A 12,980-nucleotide genomic window follows, 5' to 3' on the forward strand; every position below is an offset into this window, starting at 1 on the left:
ATAAGGTTGTTTGGTAAGGGAAAAAGGAAAAATGTTGTGATAATTTGTTATAATGACGTGTCAACTACAATATTTGCACAAAATTGAAAATCACAAAATCGAAAATCCTCTTCTTTTTTTTTTTGGTTTCAATCTCTCTCTCTGGCCGACAAATAAAAAAAAACAAAAAACACAACTAATCATAGGCTTCTCAATCTCCTTTGTCTGCAGGATGATGATGCAACTTTTCAGACAATTTTCTTCCAAAATCCTTCCGTAATTCTGTTTTTATGTTTCATCGTTTATAGGCCTCCGTGGTCGTTACACCCAACCTTACTTTTTCTCCCTCTTCCCCCAAAAAATAAAAGAATCAACTGATCTTTTAGAGTTTTTAGGTTCTTCCAAGACATTGAAATTGAAATTGGAACGAGGCTTTGATGGGTTTGTAATTTCATATTAGCCCCTTTGTTTAAGGTATTTCTCAAAGAACGAATCTTTGAAAAACTTTTGCTTTGTTTGGTGCAAATTAAGTTTATGTTTTGTTTTCTGGTGATGGATTCAGATTCTCCTTGTTTTAAAAAATCCAATGGCTCCTTTGGGGATGTTGTCTTGATTCTTGGGAATAATGTTGTTTGAATGGCCACGGCTTTTTTGAGCATTCCTGTGTTCTTCATTATTGTCTCGGCTCTGGTTCGAAATGTCTCTCGGCCAAGAAAATGTCGAACCTGTTGAAGTTTCAGGTAAATTTCCAACACAATCCTTTCATTATGCCTCCCAACTTTTCAAACGTGTAAAAAGGCTTCAATATTTTTTGGCTTTTGTGTGTGTTTATAGGGTCGCATGCTTGCTTATATGAACTTTTATGTTCAGAGACACCCAGATGGACTCCTCAAATGGATTTGCAAACATCTTCTTCTGGTGATTCATTTTTTTTGGAGATGGAACTTTCTTAAGATATATGTTAAGTGTTAGTTGGTGACTATCTCATCTCCTGTTTGGTTTTTCATTTGTCAGATCCCCGAGATCGGTTAGAGAAGTTGCTGAAGCAACCTGGAAATAAATATTGTGCTGACTGTGGCTCTCCTGAACCAAAATGGGTGTAAGTTTGATTAATTAGTTGTGTGTGGTTTTGTACATCCCTTTTGATGGATTGGATTGATTCATTTCATCTGGTTTAGGTCGTTGAGTCTCGGTGTATTTATCTGCATTAAGTGTTCTGGTGTACACAGAAGTCTTGGAGTTCATATATCTAAGGTACTTTCTTTTCATAACCAATCTTGATTTTTTTTTTTCTCTGCTTCTGTGTTTATAGCCTTTAAATCGATAACTTTGATTGACCGATTCATCATCGCAGGTTCTGTCAGTAAAACTAGACGACTGGACAGATGATCAAGTTGACATGCTTGTAGGGTATGGTGGAAACACCACAGTGAACCAGAGATTCGAAGCTTGCAACATCGATCAGTCAAAGAAACCCAAACCAGATTCTACTAATGAGGAACGCAATGATTTCATCAGGTTACATTTTTTACTTACGATTTCTTATAATGTTATGTATGTATGATCATCATGTCGTTAACATCTATAATTCTGCAGAAAAAAATATGAGATGCACCAGTTTATGGATCCAAAGGATGGTGCTTTGTGCCCTTATCAACAGCCTAGCAGAATAGCTACTTCACCACCGTCTTTATGTTCAGCAAACCACCGTTCTACAAAAAACCGTATTGGTCATGCATTTAGGAATAGCTGGGGAAGAAGAGAATCTGATCACAAAGGACCAAAGAAGAGCAATTCCATGGTAACAACCACTAAACATACATAACGTTACATGTTTGGCTAATAACTGTTTGCTAACGTTAATTTTGTGGATGTTTAACAGGCAGGTATGATTGAGTTTGTGGGATTAATTAAGGTTAATGTGGTAAAAGGAACCAATCTTGCGGTTCGAGACGTGATGACCAGCGATCCTTACGTCATCCTTGCTCTTGGCCAACAAGTGAGTTCTCTGCCAAATCTCTACTAGACAACTTGTATGATTTAAACTTAACCTCTCTCATGTTTGTTTTGTTTTAGTCGGTAAAAACACGGGTGATAAAGAACAACTTGAATCCCGTATGGAATGAGACGCTAATGCTTTCGATACCTGAGCCCATGCCTCCTCTCAAAGTGGTAAGAACAATAATATCATAACATTTTAGCCGTTAACAAACTCGACTGAACAGAGGCTATACCAAAATCTTGCTTGATATGTAAAATTTGCAGCTAGTGTACGACAAGGATACATTCTCGACAGATGATTTCATGGGAGAGGCAGAGATAGACATACAACCATTGGTGAGTGCAGCAAAAGCTTACGAGTCATCGAGCATAGAGGAACCGATGCAGCTGGGAAGTTGGGTGGCAAGCAAAGAGAACACATTGGTGAGTGACGGGATAATCTCACTTGAAGAAGGGAAAGTGAGACAAGACATTTCACTTAGGCTTCAAAATGTGGAGAGAGGTGTACTTGAGATCCAGCTTGAATGTCTTCCTCTCACTCAATGATATATATAAATACTTTTCCTCCTTTCTTCCCTCACTTTTTTTTTTGTTTGTTTTGTTTGAATTTGTAGTGAAGAGATGCTAATACTTTTCTTCTTGATCCACCTCAAAACCTATGTAAAAAAAACCATAATTTGATTGATCATTCTTCAGAACTAATCCTAGTTTCTACATTAGTATGAAAAGCAAATCAAGATTTTCAACGGTAACACATTAAATCATATATGTTTGGTGTTACAAGCTAAATGTTCATAGTAAAATTGTTTTGTTTTGTGAGTGTGTATATGATATAAGAAGATGTCATTCTCTGATGTTAAAAAGAAAAAAAATAATTGTTTTTTTTTTTTTAATTTATTAATTTTGTTATTGTTGTAAAGTGTGAACAAAACAAAGTAACAAACATATAATAATGTCAGTGTTCAAGAAAGCGCTAGGCGGAATCTGGGCGGTGACCTAACGCCTAGCGCCTAGAACGCTTAGTCGGGGCCTAGACGGTTTTTAGGCGGTTTAGACGTTTACAACATAAAACATTATATATATATAATTATATTAAAATATATGTTATAAAAATGAAAAAAATATAAATTATAAACAAATGGTAAGAAAAATACATTTATTTAAGTTATATTAACAACATATAAATATTTATAATTACGTATATAGATATAAAACATAATAATTTAATTATATGTAATTTAAAAATCAAAAATAAATATTAAAATAAAATGTATGTAATTTTAAGCGGGTTAGGCGGTCATCTAGACGTCTGCTGAGCGCCTAGCGCCTAGACGGCGCCTAGACGGCGCCTAGACGGCCGCCTAGACCGCTTTCTTGAACACTGAATAATGTAGATATAATTAATTAATTACATATATAAGTATATAGATTACCAATTGTGGGAGAATTAATCTCCGGTTTGAGCTGCATCGGTGAGATCTATCGTCAGATTTGTTGTTCACACTCTCTCTCGCTCAAGTCCGGCGACATGAGTTCTCCCGTACGGTTATTATAGTAGATCTACGAAATCGGCCCTGAGATCTTTTCGCGTTTTCTTTGTTTTTCGATTTTTTTTGGAAACCGTTGTCTCTGATCTTACGATTTCTTCTTCTTCTTCTTCTTCGTCTTACATTGTGTATCAGGGAACGAGTATGTTAACCAATTTCACTAAGCTCTGCAAAGGACTTGCTCTGGTACTTGTTGTGGGACACCTCGTTGTTCAGTTCATTCCTGCTACCATCCCTTACCTTGCTCTCATTCCGGCGAGGTACTTCCGTGTTTCTCTCCTTCTCAATCTTATGTCAAATTCTAGGGTTACAATTTTGCTACTGAATGCATTTTGTTCTACTCCGCGCGAATCTAATTGCTGATTCACTATTTTGAAGAAATTAGGGTTTTATATATGTTAAAATCAGTTAGTAAGTATATTACTTAGGATGCGAATTTGATGCTCGCATGGTTCTATTTACCTGATTATTATTTAAATTCTAGTGTGAGAACAATGTGATGCTCCTTGTACATTGTGAATTTCAGTGATTAGAATGACTTCTAACTCTTGTTCATTATAGGACTATTCCTTTTGCCTGGAATCTGATTACGAGCGGCTATTTTGAACTATCAGTATATGGGGTATGTTCAACATGTTCCTATCCAAATCCAGTTTTCGCATCTAATAGTTCTTGAATACATGAGTGACTGTTTTGCAATGTCGCAGGTTGTCTTCAGCACCGTTTCTCTCCTCTTTATGGGAAAGTTCCTGGAGCCCGTCTGGGGATCCAAGGAGTTCCTTAAGTTCATCTTTGTGGTGAACTTCCTTACGTATCTCTGTGTTTTCGTTACAGCCATTGCCTTATACTACATAACGAGGCTGGAAATCTACCTGTAAGTACTCCACCACCCTATACATACTCACTAAGTGTCTGTTTGTTTATTTCGTTCTCCGTTATGAAACTAGAGTCTGAAATCCTCCACGCTGTAAATTATAACTCGTTTGCTTCCCTGCTCGGCTAAGTTCTATCTTTACCACTGTGTATGATGAATACTCTATTCTTAGTTATATAGTTCATATTTTTCCTCAGTATAACAATGTATTCTCTGTTTTCTCCTTGCTAGATATATGCCCTTTGCAGGTTTTCATGGTGTCTTGGCAGGCCTTCTTGTCGGGATAAAGCAGATAATACCTGACCAGGAGGTATTGCTGTTAAAGATAAAAGCAAAGGTAATCTCTTACTTTCTAATAAGGAATGAATAATACTATTGACATTTTCTTACTTTTAACTTCGGCTGGTTGAAGAAGTTCTCACTTCCTATTCTTACCTCTGGTTTTTTTTGTGCAGTGGTTGCCCTCAATTATGCTAATTTTGTCAATAGCCTCAAGCTTCTTTACACTAGATTCAGCAGCATACCTTCCCACTTTGATATTTGGTACATATATGGGCTGGTTATACCTTAGATACCTACAGAGGAGACCAGAAACAAAGCTCAGAGGTGATCCAAGTGATGACTTTGCATTCTCCTCTTTCTTTCCTGAATTACTCAGGTAAAATAATATTTCTACATTTTTTACTGCACTTTCGAGTTTGCCGACAAATCAATTGTTGGTAATATTGTGTTTCCAAATGAAATGCAGGCCCATAATTGACCCTATAGCCTCAATCTTTCACCGGATGCTTTGTGGACGATCAAATGTCACCAGTGAAGACCATGATTATGCTACCAGCGGTGCACCATTGCCAGGTTCCGATTCTGCAGAAGCATCCAGAAGGAGGTAAATTGTTTCCTTTTCTTTTCCCCTCTTTCCTGTTCTAGTTCAATGGCAGTTTAGACTTTAGATGCAACGATCTTACTGAATCCCCAGCTCTATGGGGGGGTTAGTGCAATTCATGTCTTCAATTATGAGTATGCACCCTTTTTTGACTTGACATCCTCTAGGATCTACGTGATGCAAACCGAGATAACGAATGATTTTAATGACTCCATTCTAAGAAAAAGTGATTTTATCAGTATGTAGGACTTAGACTTATGAGTAGTTTGTATCGAACCAAATCCTGAGAAAACTTGTATATCCCGGTTCTAGAGAAGGCAAAAAAAACTTGCCATAACACAAAAGATGTAATTGCAGAGAAAGAGGGGCAAGAGCTTTAGAGGAGAGACTAGCAACAGAAAGAATGGTTCCTGCAAGGAACAAAGATGAATTACCGAGTGATGCATTGGATAGCGTATAAGTGGAGATTGTAATAAGCTTTTTGAAGAAGTCGTGTGGGGTTCTTGCTTGTTTCAGGTGGACATCTTTTTATCTTTCTTTATGAGGTTGGGTCATTATACAGAAAAAAAGATCAGCTTCTCCGTAAATTGTTAAGACAGCTCGGAAAGTAGTACATTTCCTTGGACAAACCAGTTAGAAATGATTTCCTTGGACGACGAGATAATAGAAATTTATACATGTTTAACTTCTCTCCAAACTTTTTTTTCTTTTCAAACAGTCGCAATCGATCACTCTTTTAGGACTAAGGCACACAAAAAGTTTGTTTGTTGGGTGAAAAGCAAAGCACAAACTCGTTTTTGAAAATGAATTACCCACTCTAAAATCACTTGTCTTGTCCATCAACTTAAACTATAAACATATTAAACCTAGTTTATAGCTGTCAATTTGTGTTGTTTATCTGAATGATTGAAAAGTATGATTTTTATTATTATTAGGGGGGGNGGGGGGGGAATCACAGAAATCATCAATCAACAAAAGAAATTTAAAGTATACAAGAGATGAGTCAGATGGAGCATAAAAGAAGGGGGGGACTCCATTGACTAGGATAATTTTAAACAAAAAAGAAACTATAACCGTATCGTATGTATGTGTAATTTGACTAATTTGGTTTCCGTGGGGAAGTTCGTTCTCATTATTATTTATTTTAATGGAAAAAGAAAAAAGGAAGAAAGGAAAAAGGAAATGACGTAAGCAAATTGACAAGGTAACCACGTCGCATCTATGCGAGAGTCCCTCCAGATGTCTGGTTTGGTAGTCGCTTTAGGAATCAAACGCGGAGCTCCAATAACAATGGCCATTACCAAACTCTTACAATTCCTCTATCGAGAGAGATTCATCCATCACACACCACCAACAACATTTCTCAATCTTTCCTTTTTTTTCTTTTTTCCCTCGTTTTCAATTTCCTCTTTCTCTTCTTTCTGTTGCTCTTCGTTTCCCCACGCCATTCCCAAAAAAAGACATCTCCTTTACCTCTCTCTCTCTCTCTCTCCCTCTCTATCTATCTACGTTCTCGTCGTCCTTGGCTATACTACATTTTCCACCATTGAAATCCAATAATTTCTGAAAGACCCACAAAAATCCAAATGCGGCTCGGCGATCTAAGCTATGGAGGAACGAATGAGAGAAACGTAGTAGAATCCAACAACAAGACAATGTGAAGAAAGAAAAGAAAGAAAGAAAAAAAAATAGATTTTTTAAATAAAAAAGTGAAATTTCGTAGGAAGAAGAAGAAGCAGGAGAACATAGAAATGTCGGTAGCACACGCAGATGACGCCGACGATTACAGCAGACCGACTGGTGAGTCTTACCACGCCGAGAAAGCTTTACCAAGCGGAGATTTCTACACCGGACAATGGCGTGATAATCTCCCTCACGGCCATGGCAAATACCTTTGGACCGATGGTTGTATGTATGTCGGAGATTGGTGCCGAGGCAAAACCATGGGCAAAGGTCGTTTCAGTTGGCCTAGTGGTGCCACCTACGAAGGCGATTTCAAAAACGGTTACATGGACGGCAAAGGTATGTATACATATCATAACAAAAACAAATCCTCAAATCGTTGTTTCATCTCAAAGTTTTGATTTTTATTCTTGTTTTGGCAGGTACTTATATCGATTCTTCTGGAGACTTGTATAGAGGATCATGGGTTATGAATCTGAGACATGGGCAAGGAACGAAAAGTTACGTCAACGGTGATTGCTACGACGGAGAATGGAGGAGAGGTTTACAAGATGGACACGGTAGGTATCAATGGAAGAACGAGAATCATTACATTGGACAATGGAAGAATGGGTTGATGAATGGTAACGGTACCATGATTTGGAGCAACGGGAACCGTTACGATGGTTCTTGGGAAGACGGTGCTCCTAAAGGCAATGGAACTTTCAGATGGTCGGATGGGAGTTTCTACGTCGGTGTTTGGAGCAAAGATCCTAAAGAACAGAACGGCACTTATTACCCTTCCACGTCTTCAGGGAATTTTGATTGGCAGCCACAACAAGTGTTCTATGCTGATTTGAGTGAATGTGTGGTTTCTACTTGTCAGAGGATCCCGGTTTTGCCGTCTCAGAAGATGCCTGTTTGGTACGGTTCTTCGGAGCAGAGTAGTAGTGGGAACAGGACCAAGAACAGTGAGAGGCCCAGGAGGAGATCCGTTGATGGAAGAGTAAGTAATGGTGAAATGGAGTTGAGGAATAATGGTTCTGGCTATCTTCAGTTAGATGATAATGCAGAGAGTAATAGATCATCATTAGGGCCTTTGAGAATACAGCCTGCTAAGAAACAAGGACAAACTATCTCCAAAGGTCACAAGAATTATGAACTCATGCTTAACTTGCAGCTCGGAATTAGGTAAAAACCGAAACTATCTATTTGTGTTTTTTTCGCTTTGTTTATTTGTTCGTTTTGCTTTGTTTGATGTTTGAGTGTTGTTTTTGTTGGGAAGACATTCTGTTGGAAGACCAGCACCAGCTACTTCTCTTGATTTGAAGGCTTCCGCGTTTGATCCAAAGGAAAAACTTTGGACGAAGTTCCCATCTGAAGGATCAAAATACACTCCTCCACACCAGTCTTGTGAGTTCAAATGGAAGGATTACTGTCCTGTTGTTTTCAGGTTTGAATCTTTCTTACTTTTGATTTCCTCTCTTGTGGTATTAAGAAAACAGATGAAAATCTTGTGTTTCGTGTAGGACTCTGCGGAAACTATTTAGTGTGGACGCAGCAGATTATATGTTATCTATTTGTGGGAATGATGCACTTAGGGAGCTATCATCTCCAGGGAAAAGTGGAAGCTTTTTCTACTTGACCAACGATGACCGCTACATGATCAAGACCATGAAGAAGGCAGAAACCAAAGTAAGAGCTGAATTTTTAAACCGCATCATTCTAATTATTAAGTAAGATTCACTCATGTCTTTGTTTTTTTTTCCTTGACAGGTTCTTATAAGGATGCTCCCGGCTTACTACAATCATGTTAGGGCATGTGAAAACACTTTAGTTACTAAGTTCTTCGGTCTTCATTGCGTGAAATTGACTGGCACTGCACAGAAAAAGGTCCATACCCTTTTTTGTATTCATGTCTGCATTGTTGTTGTTAGCATCTTCAATTTGGATGTACTGATGAGAGTATACTTTTGCCTGCAGGTTCGATTTGTGATAATGGGTAATCTATTCTGTACTGGTCACTCCATCCATAGGCGGTTTGACCTCAAAGGATCCTCTCATGGCCGTCTTACTACTAAACCAGAGTCTGAAATCGATCCAAACACGACGCTTAAAGATCTTGATTTAAATTTTGCATTCCGATTGCAAAAGAACTGGTTCCAAGAATTCTGCAGGTAACTGATTGTTGCAATCTAGCTGCATCACTGATTCATTACTTATATCTCTTTTCACTTCTTTCATTAGTAAACCCAAATTCTGAGTGTTTGTTTTTTACCAGGCAAGTGGATAGAGACTGTGAATTCCTTGAACAAGAGAGAATCATGGATTATAGTCTCTTGGTTGGTCTTCACTTTCGAGAAGCTGCATTTAAAGACTCTGCCACTCCTACTTCCGGTGCTCGAACCCCAACCGGTAAAATCTTGTCAAATCTTTAACTCAATTTTCGAAAAGTCTATCTTAAAGCTTGATTGAAGCAACTTCATCATCTTTAAGCAGGAACCTCTGATGGTGGAAACACTCGTCTCTCCCGAGCAGAAATGGACCGGTTTCTTCTTGATGCCAGCAAGTAAAGAACCAAAAAATTCAATGTTTATATCGCAAAAACCGTAAAAAGAAAAAAGGGTTTTATAACACAAAGTGTGGTTCTTCTTTAATGATATTTTTTTCCAGGCTAGCATCAATAAAATTGGGTATAAACATGCCAGCAAGAGTTGAAAGAACAGTGAGAAGAAGTGACTGTGAGAATCAGCTTGTTGGGGAACCAACTGGTGAATTTTATGATGTGATTCTCTACTTTGGTGTAATAGACATTCTACAAGACTACGACATAAGCAAGAAGCTTGAACATGCCTACAAATCAATGCAGTATGATCCGACATCGATCTCAGCGGTTGATCCAAAGCAATACGCACGACGTTTCAGGGATTTCATCTTCAGGGTCTTCGTTGAAGAAGACACTTGAGAGAACCAATCATTTAACTTGCACGCCAAGGCCCAACAAAGTTTGAGGTTATTCTTTTTTGTTAGAATTTTTTGTTTACTTTCTCTATAGATATATTTGTAAATTTATTATGTTATTCAACCAATTCTTCTAAGTAGAGAAAAAAATAAAAAATCGATTCTTTTGTAACTAAAAAAGTTCAATACTCTCTGACCATTTTTTGGTTGTTGTTATTCTTTTGTACTGCGTTTCTTCAAACGTGAAAGAAAGTATGTGTACAGCAGATGGGTGACTTGTGTATATCTTATTCTTTACTTTGGTCCAAATTTTATATTTTGACTCTTTTAGAATTAATTAACCATTATACAGCAGAACATGTTACTAGTTTTCGTTTTATTTTATTTCCAAATTGATTTTTAAATACGTTGGAACAAGTTGACTTGTAGGTGGATTGGGTATTAGTACAGATGTGAGGTTTTCTGGTGCTCCTCTACAAGCCAAGCTCAAAGTCAATGCTAATAAATTTTAAAATAAGTTCACATAGCATTAAGCATTCTTTAGCAAAAAAAAAGAAGAAGAGTTAGCTTTCTTTTCTTGATTTACATATAGCTTGAATACTTTTATTAATTTCTAATTTTTTTGGATTGTGTATTATCCTTTTTTTTTTTTTTTTTTTCTGACGTCGTAGATTTGGCTTATATCAGTAGTAAGGAGACATGAGACAGCATCTTAAGAAACAGAGAGTATAATAAGAGGGCTGTAATCTATAGCGGATAATAATGATAATGTTCTAGTGAGTAGTGAGCTATATTGTTTTAGTCTATTGGATAAATATATAACCATCTTCAGTTTAATGAAAAACCAAGGCCAATATATGTGTATTTTTGCGTAACGTTGCCTTGAATGGGGATACTCATCATAAATCTCATATAATATGTAGAATATGCAGAACTTTTTGTGTGAAAGAGATGTCTAAAAAACCTAGGCTAAATGAGTTTGTTCGGGTTTTCTCTGAAAGATACTGCTAAAAAGTAGATGCAAATTTAATTGGGAACAGTCAGTCATGTTTAGAAAATGGTAGTTGGGGACATGTGTCTAGGGCAGTAGGGCTCCTGCATATGCTTTTGGCTACACGAGACTTTTTAAAAAGTGTTTATATCGCCTGATTCAATTGACATTCATGCCTTCTCCCATGCCTATGATTGCTCCTGTTGTAGCTAGGAAGGATCTTCCCAAAATATCATTTTATAACTGCCAGGTTTCCATTAGGTTTGTGTCCATTGGCTATAATTCCTATTAGGATTCAAATTCATTGGCTTTTAATCCATTTCGGTTTGCATAATCTAAACCTATCCGTATATACCAGATTAATTCGAATCAACCAAAAAAATAATCCGATAAGGGTCAATGAAATTATTTTATGATTATACATTACATCAAGTAGAAAATGTATAAATTGGAATAAATAAATAAAACCGTATATATGAATTGGAGAAATCTAGCATACATGCATGAATCACGCATGCATGTTTGCGTAATTAAAATTTTGAAAAAATCATCTAAAACTATTTTAGATTTGTAACTTAAAATTAAATCAACCAAAATTAGTTAAAATTTGGATAGTGATTTTAGTAATTAACATAACGATTCTTATCACCCGATACCTCAACAACTCAACCCATCTTGTCCGATAACAGATTTAGAAACTCGAATTACCTTTCCCATACTGACCCATACCCGCTATTACCCAACCCTTTATCCGAAATGTGGAGGAATATATAGATATATTATTACCTAACGCAACAAAGAGTAAAAAAACAAAGTTACACGCAAGATCCCATTCCATGCAATGATGCAACAATCTAAACCTTCTCTAACTTAACCTTTGACATCATTTACCAATTATCCATCTTGTGTCCTTTTCTGTTAGCTCCGCCTACTTTCACTATATGTTGATTCACACTATATCACATGCACCAATATAATTATAACATGCATGCATTGTTGCTTTCTTTTTCTAAAACATTCTAACATATTTTTTCGCGGCTCAACGTAAATAATGTACAATTATGGTCATCAAAACAGGACCGTGTCACAGATTTTGATGGTTTCTCCTAATTTTTTTTTTTTTTTTTTGCAATATAATTGTATAGTTTGAAAGTCGGAACTGAATCCATTTTGGTGCTCGGACAATATTAATATTTTCCACCGCAATAATACGGAAAAAGACATATACGGGAATTTGGTTTCTTAACAAAAAAACATTAGTACTAATCTGACCACAGTACGTGCAACACTATTGAAGAGAAACAGTTCAAAGTATTTCTTTTCAATTGACCGTAAATTTTGGGCTTTCGAGTTATCTAAGACGAAGAAAATCATTATAATAAGTTTGAAAATGTTAAAGGTTGGGTTGAAGACATATCTAACAAAAGTTGAAGTTAAAGCTTTAACCAACAAAACTGCTTTTACTTGAGACTTATATTTCAGTTATTTGCAGATAACCTAATTCAAAGCCAAAGTCAATACTTACTTCTTCATCTAGGCCGAGATTAACTCTTCCGTTTTCAGATTAATTGTTTAATAAAGCTCTTTAGATGTTTTTTTTTTCTCTTACCCATGTATGTTGGGATATGACCAAAATTTTCAAATTGTTAGCCAGTCTTTTCCCATCACATAAGAAATTTTAAGGGGATTTTTACCAAACATATACCATAAGTGTATTGTTACGGGTTAGACTGGTGTAATTCGTCCTGGTTTATGTCAAACCATTAGGTTAACAATTAAATCCACTTATTTATTTTTACGCAGTATAAATAAAATAAGACGTTTGCTAACAATATACACACTGTAACAAACATACTAGACCTACAACACGATCTAATTGCTAAGTAAACAGAGGTCTAGAAATCCGGGAAATTGAAGAACAAACCAAGACTTTTAGGAACCTCGATATCTTTAGTCCAACTGCTAAACCGATCCAACCAACAAAATGGTGAACTCAATTCTATGAGGATGTAAAGTAATGCTTTAAGACGAGTACGTGGTACAGGCGTAACGCCATGACTTCAAAAAAAAAAAAAAAAAAAA

At 36.6% G+C, this 12,980-nt stretch overlaps 3 protein-coding genes across 3 annotated transcripts; all 3 read left to right on the plus strand.

Moving 5' to 3' along the window:
• On the plus strand, nucleotides 113–2,682 carry LOC104764521 (probable ADP-ribosylation factor GTPase-activating protein AGD11). The gene is made up of 10 exons (XM_010488067.2): nucleotides 113–453; nucleotides 542–719; nucleotides 814–897; nucleotides 994–1,078; nucleotides 1,158–1,233; nucleotides 1,334–1,497; nucleotides 1,576–1,780; nucleotides 1,862–1,978; nucleotides 2,056–2,151; nucleotides 2,245–2,682. Exons 2-10 carry the CDS (start codon nucleotides 677–679, stop codon nucleotides 2,524–2,526), a joined length of 1,152 nt encoding a protein of 383 aa, XP_010486369.1. The 5' UTR covers nucleotides 113–453; nucleotides 542–676; the 3' UTR covers nucleotides 2,527–2,682.
• On the plus strand, nucleotides 3,409–5,973 carry LOC104764522 (rhomboid-like protein 19). The gene is made up of 8 exons (XM_010488070.1): nucleotides 3,409–3,520; nucleotides 3,663–3,787; nucleotides 4,089–4,149; nucleotides 4,235–4,401; nucleotides 4,633–4,738; nucleotides 4,857–5,059; nucleotides 5,150–5,287; nucleotides 5,642–5,973. The coding sequence occupies exons 1-8, from the start codon at nucleotides 3,509–3,511 to the stop codon at nucleotides 5,742–5,744; spliced, it is 915 nt and encodes a 304-aa protein (XP_010486372.1). The 5' UTR covers nucleotides 3,409–3,508; the 3' UTR covers nucleotides 5,745–5,973.
• Nucleotides 6,467–10,107, plus strand: LOC104764523 (phosphatidylinositol 4-phosphate 5-kinase 6). The gene is made up of 9 exons (XM_010488071.1): nucleotides 6,467–7,306; nucleotides 7,390–8,137; nucleotides 8,232–8,399; nucleotides 8,476–8,641; nucleotides 8,723–8,839; nucleotides 8,930–9,123; nucleotides 9,228–9,361; nucleotides 9,446–9,515; nucleotides 9,620–10,107. Exons 1-9 carry the CDS (start codon nucleotides 7,036–7,038, stop codon nucleotides 9,909–9,911), a joined length of 2,160 nt encoding a protein of 719 aa, XP_010486373.1. The 5' UTR covers nucleotides 6,467–7,035; the 3' UTR covers nucleotides 9,912–10,107.

The sequence above is a fragment of the Camelina sativa genome, chromosome 19 (assembly GCF_000633955.1).
Source record: "Camelina sativa cultivar DH55 chromosome 19, Cs, whole genome shotgun sequence".
Classification (NCBI taxonomy): Eukaryota; Viridiplantae; Streptophyta; class Magnoliopsida; order Brassicales; family Brassicaceae; genus Camelina; species Camelina sativa.

What these genes read in the sequence shown, in the direction of transcription:
- LOC104764521 (XM_010488067.2), top strand. Translation starts at nt 677, where the DNA reads ATGTCTCTCGGCCAAGAAAATGTCGAACCTGTTGAAGTTTCAG. An exon ending in CAAAGAAGAGCAATTCCATG is followed by an intron (nt 1,781 to 1,861) that starts GTAACAACCACT and finishes GATGTTTAACAG; the next exon opens with GCAGGTATGATTGAGTTTGT. An exon ending in TCCTTGCTCTTGGCCAACAA is followed by an intron (nt 1,979 to 2,055) that starts GTGAGTTCTCTG and finishes GTTTTGTTTTAG; the next exon opens with TCGGTAAAAACACGGGTGAT.
- LOC104764522 (XM_010488070.1), top strand. An exon ending in TGTTAAAGATAAAAGCAAAG is followed by an intron (nt 4,739 to 4,856) that starts GTAATCTCTTAC and finishes TTTTTTGTGCAG; the next exon opens with TGGTTGCCCTCAATTATGCT. An exon ending in GCAGAAGCATCCAGAAGGAG is followed by an intron (nt 5,288 to 5,641) that starts GTAAATTGTTTC and finishes ATGTAATTGCAG; the next exon opens with AGAAAGAGGGGCAAGAGCTT.
- LOC104764523 (XM_010488071.1), top strand. Translation starts at nt 7,036, where the DNA reads ATGTCGGTAGCACACGCAGATGACGCCGACGATTACAGCAGACCGACT. An exon ending in CGGTTACATGGACGGCAAAG is followed by an intron (nt 7,307 to 7,389) that starts GTATGTATACAT and finishes TTGTTTTGGCAG; the next exon opens with GTACTTATATCGATTCTTCT. An exon ending in TGGTTCCAAGAATTCTGCAG is followed by an intron (nt 9,124 to 9,227) that starts GTAACTGATTGT and finishes GTTTTTTACCAG; the next exon opens with GCAAGTGGATAGAGACTGTG.